The sequence below is a fragment of the Oncorhynchus keta genome, chromosome 18, assembly GCF_023373465.1.
Source record: "Oncorhynchus keta strain PuntledgeMale-10-30-2019 chromosome 18, Oket_V2, whole genome shotgun sequence".
Classification (NCBI taxonomy): domain Eukaryota; kingdom Metazoa; phylum Chordata; class Actinopteri; order Salmoniformes; family Salmonidae; genus Oncorhynchus; species Oncorhynchus keta.
The window spans coordinates 52,213,882-52,231,307 of NC_068438.1; the positions used below are offsets into that span (position 1 = coordinate 52,213,882).

Consider the following 17,426-nt stretch of genomic DNA (forward strand, 5'->3'; position numbering starts at 1 on the left):
TTCCTGTCTGAGCTATATGGTCTGCGTTGTGTTTCATGTGGTGTTAATTCATTTCCTGTCTGAGTTATATGGTCTGCGTTGTGTTTCATGTGGTATTAATTCATTTCCTGTCTGAGCTATATGGTCTGCGTTGTGTTTCATGTGGTATTAATTCATTTCCTGTCTGAGCTATATGGTCTGCGTTGTGTTTCATGTGGTATTAATTCATTTCCTGTCTGAGCTATGTGGTCTGCGTTGTGTTTCATGTGGTGTTAATTCATTTCCTGTCTGAGCTATATGGTCTGCGTTGTGTTTCATGTGGTATTAATTCATTTCCTGTCTGAGCTATATGGTCTGCGTTGTGTTTCATGTGGTATTAATTCATTTCCTGTCTGAGCTATATGGTCTGCGTTGTGTTTTATGGGTGTTTGAAGTGACACCTAACGCGACGCTTCACAATCAGGTTTCAGCTGTTTGTTTTGCAGCAGAGCGAAAGAGCTGAACTTTTATACACACACACACACACACACACACACACACACACACACACACACACACACACACACACACACACACACACACACACACACACACACACACACACACACACACACCTGGCCAAGTCACATGGCCGAGCTTCCTCTCAAACGGTCGGAGTTAGAGAATCTCTCTCTTTCAGTCTGTCCTCGGGTCTAGTTCAATAAGGTCATTGCAGAATCTACAGTGACTCCAATTTATGATGTCTCACATTTTACTTACTGTGAATCAACATATTGGACATGTATTTAAGTGGTAATAAGGAGTACATTGAAATACAATGCCTTGTTTTTTTTTTTTTTTTTGTCACACTCATCAAATACTGTATATTACACTCAAAACAGACTTTCAACCATAAAGAATTGTAAGAGCTGACGCCGGACAGGAGAAGCAGGTACGGGGAGTCCGATATTTATTGGGGAACAGACAGGAACTGCGTCAGAGCACGGGTAACACGGACATATGACAAACAATGCAGCAGAGGGGGAACAGAGCGGAGGGGAACTGACACCAATAGGGCAGGTAATAAACAGGTGACTGACTGAGTCCAGGTGAGTCCAATATCGCTGATGCGCGTGACAAAGTGGGAGCAGGAGTGACAAAGTGGGAGCAGGAGTGACAAAGTGGGAGCAGGAGTGACAAAGTGGGAGCAGGAGTGACAAAGTGGGAGCAGGAGTGACAAAGTGGGAGCAGGAGTGACAAAGTGGGAGCAGGAGTGACAAAGTGGGAGCAGGAGTGACAAAATGGGAGCAGGGTGACAAAATGGGAGCAGGGTGACAAAATGGGAGCAGGGAGACAAAGTGGGAACAGGGTGACAAAATGGGAGCAGGGTGACAAAGTGGGAGCAGGGTGACAAAGTGGGAGCAGGAGTGACAAAATGGGAGCAGGAGTGACAAAGTGGGAGCAGGAGTGACAAAATGGGAGCAGGAGTGACAAAGTGGGAGCAGGAGTGACAAAGTGGGAGCAGGAGTGACAAAATGGGAGCAGGAGTGACAAAGTGGGAGCAGGGTGACAAAGTGGGAGCAGGAGTGACAAAGTGGGAGCAGGAGTGACAAAGTGGGAGCAGGAGTGACAAAGTGGGAGCAGGAGTGACAAAGTGGGAGCAGGAGTGACAAAGTGGGAGCAGGAGTGACAAAATGGGAGCAGGGTGACAAAGTGGGAGCAGGAGTGACAAAATGGGAGCAGGAGTGACAAAATGGGAGCAGGGTGAGAAAGTGGGAGCAGGAGTGACAAAATGGGAGCAGGAGTGACAAAGTGGGAGCAGGAGTGACAAAGTGGGAGCAGGAGTGACAAAGTGGGAGCAGGAGTGACAAAATGGGAGCAGGGTGACAAAATGGGAGCAGGGTGAGAAAGTGGGAGCGGGGTGAGAAAATGGGAGCAGGAGTGACAAAATGGGAGCAGGAGTGACAAAATGGGAGCAGGAGTGACAAAGTGGGAGCAGGAGTGACAAAGTGGGAGCAGGAGTGACAAAATGGGAGCAGGGTGACAAAATGGGAGCAGGGAGACAAAGTGGGAACAGGGTGACAAAATGGGAGCAGGGTGACAAAGTGGGAGCAGGGTGACAAAGTGGGAGCAGGAGTGACAAAATGGGAGCAGGAGTGACAAAGTGGGAGCAGGGTGACAAAGTGGGAGCAGGAGTGACAAAGTGGGAGCAGGGTGACAAAGTGGGAGCAGGGTGACAAAATGGAAGCAGGAGTGACAAAGTGGGAGCAGGAGTGACAAAGTGGGAACAGGGTGAGAAAGTGGGAGCAGGAGTGACAAAGTGGGAGCAGGAGTGACAAAGTGGGAGCAGGGTGACAAAGTGGGAGCAGGAGTGACAAAGTGGGAGCAGGGTGACAAAATGGGAGCAGGGTGACAAAATGGGAGCAGGGTGACAAAATGGGAGCAGGAGTGACAAAGTGGGAGCAGGAGTGACAAAATGGGAGCAGGGTGACAAAGTGGGAGCAGGAGTGACAAAGTGGGAGCAGGGTGACAAAATGGGAGCAGGAGTGACAAAGTGGGAGCAGGAGTGACAAAGTGGGAGCAGGGTGACAAAGTGGGAGCAGGGTGACAAAATGGAAGCAGGAGTGACAAAGTGGGAGCAGGAGTGACAAAGTGGGAACAGGGTGAGAAAGTGGGAGCAGGGTGACAAAATGGGAGCAGGAGTGACAAAGTGGGAGCAGGAGTGACAAAATGGGAGCAGGGTGACAAAGTGGGAGCAGGAGTGACAAAGTGGGAGCAGGAGTGACAAAGTGGGAGCAGGAGTGACAAAATGGGAGCAGGGTGACAAAATGGGAGCAGGAGTGACAAAATGGGGGCAGGGGGTTGGTTGAGTAACTCCTGGGTAGAGAGAGATGGGGGTTGGTTGAGTAACTCCTGGCTAGAGAGAGATGGGGGTTGATTGAGTAACTCCTGGTTAGAGAGAGATGGGGGTTGGTTGAGTAACTCCTGGGTAGAGAGAGATGGGGGTTGGTTGAGTAACTCCTGGGTAGAGAGAGATGGGGGTTGATTGAGTAACTCCTGGTTAGAGAGAGATGGGGGTTGGTTGAGTAACTCCTGGCTAGAGAGAGAGAGAAGGCAGACATGCTGTCCTGTGGCAACATGGTTCTCTTGCTCATCTAGAGAAGCAAGCACGGCCTTTGTCCCAAATGGCACCCTCTTATGCCATAGTGCACTACTTGGTCCTAGTCATGCCCATAACCTCTGGGCTGTTCCACTTTCATGGTCTACTATTATAACACCATGATGTACAGTAGGCCTATATCACACTATTACTTACAGTAACACCTAATCCATTGGTTTATCCATGACTTTATCTGATTGGTCAAAAGGAAACCCACATTGACAGTAAGTGTTCGTGCAGCATGGGGGGGCCTGGTGCCGGCTTCCAACCTTACCCACTCTTTTGACCCCATAAATCCCCTCACTTCTGCACCCTAACCCTTGACCCCCTGCGACCTTTGCCCACTGCACCTTGAACTCTGTGCCCTCTCCAATAACAGACAGGAAGCCTGCACTGCCTTATCGGAGCCACACCAACACAGCAATGTTGTTACCTAGCAACATCATATTAACTGTCTTTCCCAACACTACACAGCAGTGTTGTTACCTAGCGACGACATATTAACTGTCTTTCCCAACACCACACAGCAATGTTGTTACCTAGCGACCTTATATTAACTGTCGTTCCCAACACCACACAGCAATGTTGTTACCTAGCGACCTTATATTAACTGTCTTTCCCAACACTACACAGCAATGTTGTTACCTAGCAACATCATATTAACTGTCTTTCCCAACACTACACAGCAATGTTGTTACCTAGCAACATCATATTAACTGTCTTTCCCAACACTACACAGCAATGTTGTTACCTAGCGACGACATATTAACTGTCTTTCCCAACACCACACAGCAATGTTGTTACCTAGCAACATTCCATTAACTGTCTTTCCCAACACTACACAGCAATGTTGTTACCTAGCAACATCATATTAACTGTCTTTCCCAACACTACACAGCAATGTTGTTACCTAGCAACATCATATTAACTGTCTTTCCCAACACTACACAGCAATGTTGTTACCTAGCGACGACATATTAACTGTCTTTCCCAACACCACACAGCAATGCTGTTACCTAGCAACATTACATTAACTGTCTTTCCCAACACCACACAGCAATGTTGTTACCTAGCGACGACATATTAACTGTCTTTCCCAACACCACACAGCAATGTTGTTACCTAGCAACATTACATTAACTGTCTTTCCCAACACCACACAGCAATGTTGTTACCTAGCAACATTACATTAACTGTCTTTCCCAACACCACACAGCAATGTTGTTACATACTTTACACTTCTCGCTCGACACATCTATTTTGTAGTCATTTAGCAGACACCCTTATCCAGAGCAACTTACAATCATACATGTTTACCAACATGACAATACTACAATGTCTCCCTGTCCCGTCTCTAGTATACACAGCAATGTCGTGTACAACCTACATTATACTACTGTATGTCTTTAAAAACGTCTTCTGGATCAGTGTCCCGTTCACGGGATGGTTGAGCTAACGAAGGCTAATGTGATTAGCATCAGGTTTTAAGTAAACAAGAACATTTCCCAGGACATAGACATATCTGATATTGGCAGAAAGCTTAAATTCTTGTTAATCTAACTGCACTGTCCAAATTACAGTAGCTATTACAGTGAAAGAACACCATGCTATTGTTTGAGGAGAGTGTTACAATTTGGGCTGTCTTGATACAACATTTTGAACAGAAATGCAATTGTTCATTGGATCAGTCCAAAACTTTGCACATACACTGCTAGTGGCCAGAATCTAAATTGCACCTGGGCTGGACTAATACATTATGGCCTTTCTCTTGCATTTCAAAGATGATGGTACAAAAAATACAAAAGAACGGTTGGATTTTTCTTTGCATTATCTTTGTGTGATATTCTACTACATTCCTTTCACATTACCATGAATGTCAAAGTGTTTCCTTTCAAATGGTACCAAGAATATGCATATCCTTCCTACATACCTACACTACTGTCTGTCTTTAATAAACACCTACATTACTCTACTGTCTTTAATAAACACCTACATTACTCTACTGTCTGTCTTTAATAAACACCTACATTACTCTACTGTCTGTCTTTAATAAACACCTACATTACTCTACTGTCTTTAATAAACACCTACATTACTCTACTGTCTGTCTTTAATACACACCTACATTACTCTACTGTCTTTAATACACACCTACATTACACTACTGTCTTTAATAAACACCTACATTACTCTACTGTCTGTCTTTAATACACACCTACATTACTCTACTGTCTTTAATAAACACCTACATTACTCTACTGTCTGTCTTTAATAAACACCTATATTACTCTACTGTCTGTCTTTAATACACACCTACATTACTCTACTGTCTTTAATAAACACCTACATTACTCTACTGTCTTTAATACACACCTACATTACACTACTGTCTGTCTTTAATAAACACCTACATTACTCTACTGTCTTTAGTAAACACCTACATTACTCTACTGTCTTTAATAAACACTACATTACTCTACTGTCTTTAATACACACCTACATCACTCTACTGTCTTTAATACACACCTACATTACTCTACTGTCTTTAATAAACACCTACATTACTCTACTGTCTTTAATAAACACCTACATTACACTACTGTCTTTAATAAACACCTACATTACTCTACTGTCTTTAATAAACACCTACATTACTCTACTGTCTTTAATAAACACCTACATTACTCTACTGTCTTTAATAAACACTACATTACTCTACTGTCTTTAATAAACACCTACATTACACTACTGTCTTTAATAAACACCTACATTACTCTACTGTCTGTCTTTAATAAACACCTACATTACTCTACTGTCTGTCTTTAATAAACACCTACATTACTCTACTGTCTTTAATAAACACTACATTACTCTACTGTCTTTAATAAACACTACATCACTCTACTGTCTTTAATAAACACTACATTACTCTACTGTCTGTCTTTAATAAACACCTACATTACTCTACTGTCTGTCCTTAATAAACACCTAAATTACACTACTGTCTTTAATAAACACCTACATTACTCTACTGTCTTTAATAAACACCTACATTACTCTACTGTCTGTCTTTAATAAACACCTACATTACTCTACTGTCTTTAATAAACACCTACATTACTCTACTGTCTGTCTTTAATAAACACCTACATTACTCTACTGTCTGTCTTTAATAAACACCTACATTACTCTACTGTCTGTCTTTAATAAACACCTACATTACTCTACTGTCTTTAATAAACACTACATCACTCTACTGTCTTTAATAAACACTACATTACTCTACTGTCTGTCTTTAATAAACACCTACATTACTCTACTGTCTGTCTTTAATAAACACCTACATTACACTACTGTCTTTAATAAACACCTACATTACTCTACTGTCTTTAATAAACACCTACATTACTCTACTGTCTGTCTTTAATAAACACCTACATTACACTACTGTCTTTAATAAACACCTACATTACTCTACTGTCTTTAATAAACACCTACATTACTCTACTGTCTGTCTTTAATAAACACCTACATTACTCTACTGTCTGTCTTTAAACACCTACATTACTCTCCTGTCTGTCTTTAATAAACACCTACATTACTCTACTGTCTTTAAAACACACCTACATTACGCTACTGTCTTTAATAAACACCTACATTACTCTACTGTCTGTCTTTAATACACACCTACATGACTCTACTGTCTAATACACACCTACATTACTCTACTGTCTTTAATAAACACCTACATTACACTACTGTCTTTAATAAACACCTACATTACTCTACTGTCTGTCTTTAATAAACACCTACATTACTCTACTGTCTTTAATAAACACCTACATTACTCTACTGTCTGTCTTTAATAAACACCTACATTACTCTACTGTCTTTAATAAACACCTACATTACTCTACTGTCTTTAATAAACACTACATTACTCTACTGTCTTTAATAAACACTACATCACTCTACTGTCTTTAATAAACACTACATTACTCTACTGTCTGTCTTTAATAAACACCTACATTACTCTACTGTCTGTCTTTAATAAACACCTACATTACACTACTGTCTTTAATAAACACCTACATTACTCTACTGTCTTTAATAAACACCTACATTACTCTACTGTCTGTCTTTAATAAACACCTACATTACTCTACTGTCTGTCTTTAATAAACACCTACATTACACTACTGTCTTTAATAAACACCTACATTACTCTACTGTCTTTAATAAACACCTACATTACTCTACTGTCTGTCTTTAATAAACACCTACATTACTCTACTGTCTGTCTTTAATAAACACCTACATTACTCTACTGTCTTTAATAAACACTACATTACTCTACTGTCTTTAATAAACACTACATCACTCTACTGTCTTTAATAAACACTACATTACTCTACTGTCTGTCTTTAATAAACACCTACATTACTCTACTGTCTGTCTTTAATAAACACCTACATTACACTACTGTCTTTAATAAACACCTACATTACTCTACTGTCTTTAATAAACACCTACATTACTCTACTGTCTGTCTTTAATAAACACCTACATTACTCTACTGTCTGTCTTTAATAAACACCTACATTACTCTACTGTCTGTCTTTAATAAACACCTACATTACTCTACTGTCTTTAATAAACACTACATTACTCTACTGTCTTTAATAAACACTACATCACTCTACTGTCTTTAATAAACACTACATTACTCTACTGTCTGTCTTTAATAAACACCTACATTACTCTACTGTCTGTCTTTAATAAACACCTACATTACACTACTGTCTTTAATAAACACCTACATTACTCTACTGTCTTTAATAAACACCTACATTACTCTACTGTCTGTCTTTAATAAACACCTACATTACACTACTGTCTTTAATAAACACCTACATTACTCTACTGTCTTTAATAAACACCTACATTACTCTACTGTCTGTCTTTAATAAACACCTACATTACTCTACTGTCTGTCTTTAATAAACACCTACATTACTCTACTGTCTGTCTTTAATAAACACCTACATTACTCTACTGTCTTTAAAACACACCTACATTACGCTACTGTCTTTAATAAACACCTACATTATAATAATAATAATAATATATGCCATTTAGCTGACGCTTTTATCCAAAGCGACTTACAGTCATGTGTGCATACATTCTCTGTCTGTCTTTAATACACACCTACATTACTCTACTGTCTAATACACACCTACATTACTCTACTGTCTTTAATAAACACCTACATTACTCTACTGTCTTTAATAAACACCTACATTACTCTACTGTCTGTCTTTAATAAACACCTACATTACTCTACTGTCTTTAATAAACACCTACATTACTCTACTGTCTAATACACACCTGCATTACTCTACTGTCTTTAATACACACCTACATTACTCTACTGTCTAATACACACCTACATTACTCTACTGTCTTTAATAAACACCTACATTACTCTACTGTCTAATACACACCTGCATTACTCTACTGTCTTTAATAAACACCTACATTACTCTACTGTCTGTCTTTAATAAACACCTACATTACTCTACTGTCTGTCTTTAATAAACACCTACATTACTCTACTGTCTTTAAAACACACCTACATTACGCTACTGTCTTTAATAAACACCTACATTACTCTACTGTCTGTCTTTAATACACACCTACATTACTCTACTGTCTAATACACACCTACATTACTCTACTGTCTTTAATAAACACCTACATTACTCCACTGTCTGTCTTTAATACACACCTACATTACTCTACTGTCTTTAATAAACACCTACATTACTCTACTGTCTGTCTTTAATAAACACCTACATTACTCTACTGTCTTTAATACACACCTACATTACTCTACTGTCTTTAATACACACCTACATTACTCTACTGTCTAATACACACCTGCATTACTCTACTGTCTTTAATAAACACCTACATTACTCTACTGTCTTTAATACACACCTACATTACACTACACTGTCTTTAATAAACACCTACATTACACTACACTGTCTTTAATAAACACCTACATTACTCTACTGTCTGTCTTTAATACACAAATATCTGCCTACTCTACTCTGTCTCTCTACACTGCAATGTTGTTTACTACATGACACAGTTCTGTCCACAGAACAGGAAAAACTACAAGGTGTTCTCTCACAGTCAGTCACTAGTCTATAGCTGTTGAACTAGATGTTTGGGGTAATTAGCTGCACAGTGATTGTCTGTATGCTATATGCTTGGCTTAAAGTGACTGATTGTATTATATTATCTTATTTTGGTTATAAAAGAAGAATCTATTTTGAAAACCTCTTTTATATAAAACCCATTATCCATTGTGTGTGAAGATAATCGACAACAACAAATAAAAGAGCTCCGGCTGTCGTCTACTGTTGCTTAGTGATGTTACATTTCCGGAACTGAGACAATTCTATCTTGGTGTTGACATAAAACGGTTTCCTTTTTTAGTTTTGAAACAATATCTTTCACATGAATATTCAACTTTTTGCATTTTTTTTATTTTTTATTGTTTTTTATTTCCGGCAAGCGGTGATTAGTGACATAAAACAACCGATTCCTGTGTCAGTGCATTGTCTTGTACGGGACGATATACAATAAAGTGCCTACTATGAGTTTAGGATTTAAAAATCTCCTCAGGCACACACAGTATACTGTATACTCACAAACACTTCTTAGACCCACCTGTTTTCAGATATATACACAATACAAAATATCAAAACTAACATCACTGAGATACAACAAAGCAAATCCATAGCCTGATATTTCTCAAGTTTAATGAAATCGAGGCCATGGTAATAAAGTTATCGCTGCCATGAAAACAGATTCATTGGTAGCTACATGTTACACTCTGTAAGCAGTCTTGTTCTCTCTCTCTCTCTCTCTCTCTCTCTCTCTCTCTCTCTCTCTCTCTCTCTCTCTCTCTCTCTCTCTCTCTCTCTCTCGTTCTCTCGCTCCCTCTCTCCCTCCCTCTCTCTCTCTCTCTCACTCTCTCTCGTTCTCTCGCTCCCTCTCTCTCGTTCTCTCTCTCTCTCTCTCTCTCTCTCTCTCTCTCTCTCTCATACTCTCCCTCTCTCGTTCTCTCTCCCTCTCTCGTTCTCTCTTTCGCTCTCTCGTTCTCTCTCTCCAGTGATCACAATCCATTCCAATTCATATTTTTCTGAAGTTTAATAACTTCTGTCTGGCACAATTATTGTGCAAAAACAGTTCTAATTCCACAAGGGGATGTTAGTTAGTTATATTAAATTAACATATTAACTAACAGGAGATCAAATAAGACAACCTGTATACTGTAGACTGTCTGGTACATATAGCATGGACAGTCACAGGGGCTTGGTCCATGTTGCAGCCCTGAGATAAACACTGAAATCCTATACGTATGTCCTCTTTCCTTGCTGGTGCCTCAGCCCTCCTCCTCCAAGCCCCTTCCAATGTCTCCAACGTCTCCCAGAGGCTTGCTGATAATCCATTGTGTTTGATGATAATCCATTGCGTGTGTAATGTCTGTATGTGTATTTGCATGTATCAATTAAATTCACAAGTCTTAAGTCCAGACCTACAGATAGATAGAACCATTTAGAGACCCTGTGTGCAGCTGCTAGCAACCAGCCAGCCAGTCAGTTAACCAGTCAACCAGCCAGCCAGTCAGTTAACCAGTCAACCAGCCAGCCAGTCAGTTAACCAGTCAACCAGCCAGCCAGTCAGTTAACCAGTCAACCAGCCAGCCAGTCTCCACATCCCTATTGTCTGGTGGAGCCAGACAGACAGACAACCAGCCAGTCAACCAGCCATCCAGTCAGCCAGTCAGTTAACCAGTCAACCAGCCAGCCAGTCAGCTAACCAGTCAACCAGCCAGTCAGCTAACCAGTCAACCAGCCATCCAGTCAGCTAACCAGTCAACCAGCCAGTCAGCTAACCAGTCAGTTAACCAGTCAACCAGCCAGTCAGCTAACCAGTCAACCAGCCATCCAGTCAGCCAGTAAGCATGCCATTCAGCCAGCCAGTCAGTTAACCAGTCAACCAGCCATCCAGTCAGCCAGTAAGCCTGCCATACAGCCAGCCAGTCAGCTAACCAGTCAACCAGCCAGTAAGCTAACCAGTCAACCAGCCATCCAGTCAGCCAGTAAGCCTGCCATTCAGCCAGTCAGTTAACCAGTCAACCAGCCAGTCAGCTAACCAGTCAACCAGCCAGTCAGCTAACCAGTCAACCAGCCATAAAGCCAGCTAACCAGTCAACCAGCCAGTCAGCTAACCAGTCAACCAGCCAGTCAGCTAACCAGTCAACCAGCCATACAGCCAGCCAGTCAGCTAACCAGTCAACCAGCCAGTCAGCTAACCAGTCAACCAGCCATCCAGTCAGCCAGTAAGCCTGCCATACAGCCAGCCAGTCAGCTAACCAGTCAACCAGCCAGTCAGCTAACCAGTCAACCAGCCATCCAGTCAGCCAGTAAGCCTGCCATACAGCCAGCCAGTCAGCTAACCAGTCAACCAGCCAGTCAGCTAACTAGTCAACCAGCCATCCAGTCAGCCAGTAAGCCTGCCATACAGCCAGCCAGTCAGCTAACCAGTCAACCAGCCAGTCAGCTAACCAGTCAACCAGCCATCCAGTCAGCCAGTAAGCCTGCCATACAGCCAGCCAGTCAGCTAACCAGTCAACCAGCCAGTCAGCTAACCAGTCAACCAGCCATCCAGTCAGCCAGTAAGCTAACCAGTCAACCAGCCAGCCAGTCAGTTAACCAGTCAACCAGCCATCCAGTCAGCCAGTAAGCCTGCCATACAGCCAGCCAGTCAGCTAACCAGTCAACCAGCCAGTCAGCTAACCAGTCAACCAGCCATCCAGTCAGCCAGTAAGCTAACCAGTCAACCAGCCAGCCAGTCAGTCCCTCCACACCCCCCCAGTGTCACACAGAAGACTCTGTGTTGTTAAACACCTTGTCTTTCAGTGTCCTCAGGCTGCAGTGGAAGTTGGCGCTGGTCTCACTCTGCAGTGCCTCAGAGAACTTAATGTCGTACGCCTGGCTGATCGTGGACTTCCTCTTGATCGAGTTCTGGATGGTCTCCGAGGTAAAGTAGTAGATGATCGGGTCAAAACAGCAGTTAGACACAGCAATACAGAGAGCGATGGGATAGATAGTTCGGACCACGGTCTCTGAAGCGCAGCCCTTCAGCGTCCCAGTTCGAACCAGGGCATAGAAGACTAGGTTGACGTTATAAGGGATGAAACAGAAGCAGAAAATGAAGAGATGAACCACGATCATTCGAAGGATCTTGGTTTTGTTGAGTTTCCCCCCACGGCTGATGGTCTGGGGTCTCCTCAGGGTCTGGAGAACCATGACGGAACATACCACGTTGAGGAGCAAAGGGATGAGGAAACCCACCGTCTCGATGAAGATCACCACCTTGGAGAGGTGGGACTTCCACTGAGTGGATGAGAAGTTCTCGAAACAGAACCGCGCGGTGGAGTGGTTGTGGTGTGGCGATGTGGTCTCCAGTTTAAACCCTGTCGGTAGACTCCCTGCCAACACCAGAACCCAGACCGCCACGCACACCATCTTAGCGTTCCTCTTTGTTCTCAACGCCCGTGACCTGAGTGGGTGAACGATGGCCAGGAACCGATCCACACTAATACAAGTGAGGAATAGAATACTCCCGTACATATTGGTATAAAATAATGAGACGGAGAGCTTGCAGAGTATCCCGCCGAACGGCCAGTCCTGGTTAAGGAAGTAGAAGACCCTGAGAGGCAGTGTGAAGACGAAGAGAAGGTCCGACACCACTAGGTTGATCATGTAGGTCGTCGTCTCGTTCCTCAACTTGAGAGTACAGGTGAATATATACATGGCTGCCATGTTAGTGATCAACCCCACAATGAACACCAGGCTGAACACGGTGCTGTAGAGAGGATACTTAAAGCCATCGTTCTTGGTGCAGTTGGAACTGTCTGAGGAGACGGAGGAGTTGAGTTGGTGCGGCAAAGGAGTGATGCTTGATCTGATAATCTCACCAAGACCGTATTTCATCAGGGTGAAGTTGTCTGTCGACATGGCCAGTGGGATCAGGGTGGTATTGTCCATGTTGTTGAGGAAGCAAGGGAACACTGAGGGGGGGGTGGGGTGTCGGTGGGTTGGGAGGGGGGGGGGGGGTGGGGTGTCGGTGGGTTGTGTAACAACTATACAAGGAAAGTATTTCACTCAATTCTTGGTCCCCAATCCGCCACGAATGTCCAGCGAGGCACAACACAAAGGCAGAACACAAAACGCCTCTAAACCGTGTAAACTCTTGAACAAACCGTTAAAACACCAAAGTTTTCATTCCAAAATCTCCACGATCACTATGTTTCCTACCCCATTTTGTTGACATGTTGTTGACGTTGGAAGAGGACCCCTTCCTTCCCCATAGGACTGGGGATCCACGCTGCAGCTTCCACCTACCTACCCTCCCCCTGTCCCCTGCCGGCAGGACTCCCCGAGACTGCAGGACTAACTGGCTGAGACAGAGAGCTGTACTTACTCAGACAGCAGCCAGCCACTCAGGCAGCCACAAAAAAAAAAAAAAAAAAAAATGTTTTACTACGCTCAGAATAACTCCTGGAACCGTTCTCCGGTCCAAGTCCTCGCAGAGAAGAAGGCTTAAATATAATGTGATAATTCACTTGTGGAGAGTTCTTTATAGTAATATATATAATAATATATTATAATAATATAGTAACCCTTCTCCTCTTTTCTTGTTGAAATGTTTATCAATACAGTCCACGATCCTCCTTTGTCCTCTTTGTTTGAAAATGATCCAGGCTTTCCACCCTCGTTGTCCTGTCGTGAAGCAGTTGACGGTGTCTCTGGTGTCACAGGAGAGGCTCTAAAGTCAAACCGGCGTGTTTGCTTTGTCCTGAGCGTAGAGTAGAGACCGAGAGAATGTACGGTCCTCCCTCAGTCCTCCGTGTGGGTGTGTGTGTGTGTGAGTGAGTGAGAGAGAGAGACTCTCTGTTTCTCTTCAAGGTCTATTTCCTGCCCTCTCCTCTGTCTGTCTCCCTCCCTCTCTCTATTTTTCTCTCTCTCTCTCTTTTTCTCTCTCCCCTCTGTTTTTGTCTGTGCCAGCCTCAAGGGTATTGTACAGCTCACACATGCAGTGAGAGGAACACAGGCTTGTGGTATACGAACACTTACTTCTCTCCCTGCCCTGCCTGCCCTTCACTGCCCTGCCTGCTTGCCTGCCTGCCTGCCTGCCTGCCTGCCTGCCTGCCTGCCTGCCTGCCTGCCTGCCTGCCTGCCTCCCTCCCTCCCTCCCTCCCTCCCTCCCTCCCTCCCTCCCTCCCTCCCTCCCTCCCTCCCTCCCTCACTCCCTCCCTCACTCCCTCCCTCCCTCCTTACAGACAGTTATTTTGTGGTCTAAGAGGAGAGGATAGGCAGTTGTTTAGCTCCTCCCCCCTCTTCTCTTTGTCTGTTGACTGTGTGTGTGTATGTGTGTGTGTGTGTGTGCGTGTGTGTGTGTGTGGGGGGGGACGGGGACGCTCCATTTAACCCTTTCCGTGTCCCTTACTCCCTATAGTTAGACCTTGTTCCAAAGAGGGACTAAATATGGAATAGGGTGTCATTTGGGACAGTCAGACAGAGAGTTTAGACAGGTCCAGTGGGAAGTATTGAGTTGAACAGTTCCGTTCTTTAGTGACAGGGTGAGTTTGGGCAGCTGTACTTCTCATTAAGAGGCTGTGTTGTATTCTGAAAGGACCTTTAACACTGAGGGGGAATAAACAACTATCCACTGCTGCTTTAGATGCCTTAGTCAGTCAACAAGAGGTCAGGGCTCTCTCTCCCTCTCTCTCCTCTACCTCTCTCTCTCTGTCTCTCTCTCTCTCTCTCTCGCTCTCCTCTCTCTCTCTCTCTCTCTCTCTCTCTCTCCTCCCCCTCTCTCTCTCACTCTCTCTCTCTCCTCTCTCTCTCTCTTTCTCTCTCTCTCGCTCTCTCTCTTCTCTCTCCCTCCCTCTCTCTCTCTCTCTCTCTCTCTCTCTCTTCCTCTCTCTCCTCTCTCTCCCTCTCTCCTCTCTCTGCTCTCTCTCTCCTCTCTCTCTTCTCTCTCCCTCTCTCTCCACTCTCTCTCTCTCTCTCTCCTCTCTCCCTCTCTCTCCACTCTCTCTCTCTCCTCTCTCCTCTCTCTCTGTCTCTCTCTCTCTCTCTCCTCTCTCTCAATTCAATTCAATTGACTTTATTGACATGGCAAGTTCATTATTACTTACACTGTCAAAGTATACATATCGAAAAATAAAAATATACATTTATATATAAATAAATGGTGGGACCAACAGCAATAATAATAGTCGTAGTGGACATGGGATTACCATTAACAACAACTACAACAACAATATTAATCAGAACAACAATACATTAAAGCAATGGTAGTGGACCAGTGTCAACATGACTGAGAAGACACATGACCTGGTAGTAGACCAGTGTCAACATGACTGAGAAGACACATGACCTGGTAGTAGACCAGTGTCAACATGACTGAGAAGACACATGACCTGGTAGTGGACCAGTGTCAACATGACTGAGAAGACACCTGACCTGGTAGTAGACCAGTGTCAACATGACTGAGAAGACACATGACCTGGTAGTAGACCAGTGTCAACATGACTGAGAAGACACATGACCTGGTAGTAAACCAGTGTCAACATGACTGAGAAGACACATGACCTGGTAGTAAACCAGTGTCAACATGACTGAGAAGACACATGACCTGGTAGTAAACCAGTGTCAACATGACTGAGAAGACACATGACCTGGTAGTAAACCAGTGTCAACATGACTGAGAAGACACCTGACCTGGTAGTAGACCAGTGTCAACATGACTGAGAAGACACCTGACCTGGTAGTAGACCAGTGTCAACATGACTGAGAAGACACATGACCTGGTAGTAGACCAGTGTCAACATGACTGAGAAGACACCTGACCTGGTAGTAGACCAGTGTCAACATGACTGAGAAGACACATGACCTGGTAGTAGACCAGTGTCAACATGACTGAGGAGACCCAATAAATATTCAATTTTTTCTTCATCTTTTATAGTTTCAAATTCTTTGTATTGAATCATAATTTTGGGAAAGAAATAGTCTCTTAGGTCTGAGTATTTGTCACAGTGTAGTAGGACATGCAGCTCTGTCTCTACCTCTCCCCTGTAGCAGAGTGAGCACACTCTCTCCTCTCTCTCTCCGTCTCTCTCTCTCTCTCCTCTCAATTCAATTCAATTCAAGGGGCTTTATTGGCATGGGAAACATGTGTTAACATTGCCAAAGCAAGTGAGGTAGATAATATACAAAAGTGAAATAAACAAATACAAATGTCATATTATATATATATATTTACAATGTTGTTTGTTCTTCACTGGTTGCCCTTTTCTCGTGGCGACAGGTCACAAATCTTGCTGCTGTGATGGCACACTGTGGAATTTCACCCAGTAGATATGGGAGTTTATCAAAATTGGATTTGTTTTCGAATTCTTTGTGGATCTGTGTAATCTGAGGGAAATATGTCTCTCTAATATAATACATTGGGCAGGAGGTTAGGAAGTCTCTCTCTCCTCTCTCTCTCTCTCTCTCTCCTCTGTCTCTAATAAATTCAAAGGGCTTTATTGGCATGGGGGAAACATGTGTTTACATTACCAAAGCAAGTGAACTAGATAATAAACTAAAGTTAAATAAACAATAAAAAATGTACAGTAAACATTACAGTTTTTTTTAAAGCACTGCTCTCTCTCTCTGTCTCTGTCTCTGTCTCTCTCTCTGTCTCTCTCTCTCTCTCTCTCTCTCTCTCTCTCTCTCTCTCTCTCCCTCCCTCCCTCTCTCTCTCTCTCTCCCTCCCTCCCTCTCTCTCCTCCTCCCTCCCTCCCTCCCTCCCTCCCTCCCCCTCCCCATCCCTCCCTCCCTCCCTCCCTCTCTCCTCCCTCCCTCCCTCCCTCCCTCCCTCCCCTCCCCCTCCCTCTCTCACTCCTCTCTCTCTCTCCTCCCTCCCTCTCTCCTCCTCCCACCCTCCCACCCTCCCTCCCTCCCTCTCTCCCTCCCTCCCTTCCTCTCCCTCCTCCCCCTCTCCCTCCCTCCATCCCTCCCTCCCTCCCCTCCCTCCCCTCCCTCCTCCCTCTCCTCCCCCTCCCCTCTTCCTCCCTCCCTCCCTTCCTCTCCCTCCCTCCTTTAGCAGACTCTTTAATCCAAAGCGATTTACGCCATGACTGTGTGTTTTTGCCATTCAACCGGTGTGTTCAGGT

At 43.7% G+C, this 17,426-nt stretch overlaps 1 protein-coding gene and 1 long non-coding RNA gene across 3 annotated transcripts; both read right to left on the reverse strand.

The window, feature by feature from the left end:
* Window positions 1–5,951: 5,951 nt before the first annotated feature.
* LOC127908991 (uncharacterized) lies at window positions 5,952–8,613 on the reverse strand. The gene is made up of 6 exons (XR_008069400.1): window positions 8,479–8,613; window positions 7,871–8,092; window positions 7,554–7,647; window positions 7,143–7,364; window positions 6,519–6,612; window positions 5,952–6,072 (listed from the first exon to the last, which is right to left on the reverse strand). It is a non-coding gene; the product is annotated as an uncharacterized LOC127908991 (long non-coding RNA).
* A 1,096-nt stretch (window positions 8,614–9,709) lies between these two features.
* lpar6a (lysophosphatidic acid receptor 6a) lies at window positions 9,710–14,423 on the reverse strand. 2 transcript variants are annotated; one of them, XM_052468826.1, is made up of 2 exons: window positions 11,460–14,423; window positions 9,710–11,219 (listed from the first exon to the last, which is right to left on the reverse strand). In XM_052468826.1, the coding sequence occupies exon 1, from the start codon at window positions 13,246–13,248 to the stop codon at window positions 12,076–12,078; it is 1,173 nt and encodes a 390-aa protein (XP_052324786.1). In that variant the 5' UTR covers window positions 13,249–14,423; the 3' UTR covers window positions 9,710–11,219; window positions 11,460–12,075. The 2 variants fall into 2 exon arrangements, with proteins under 2 accessions (XP_052324786.1, XP_052324785.1); XM_052468825.1 differs by having other exon boundaries at window positions 9,710–11,303.
* Window positions 14,424–17,426: the final 3,003 nt, after the last annotated feature.

What these genes read in the sequence shown, in the direction of transcription:
- lpar6a (XM_052468826.1), bottom strand. Translation starts at nt 13,248, where the DNA reads ATGGACAATACCACCCTGATCCCACTGGCCATGTCGACAGACAACTTC.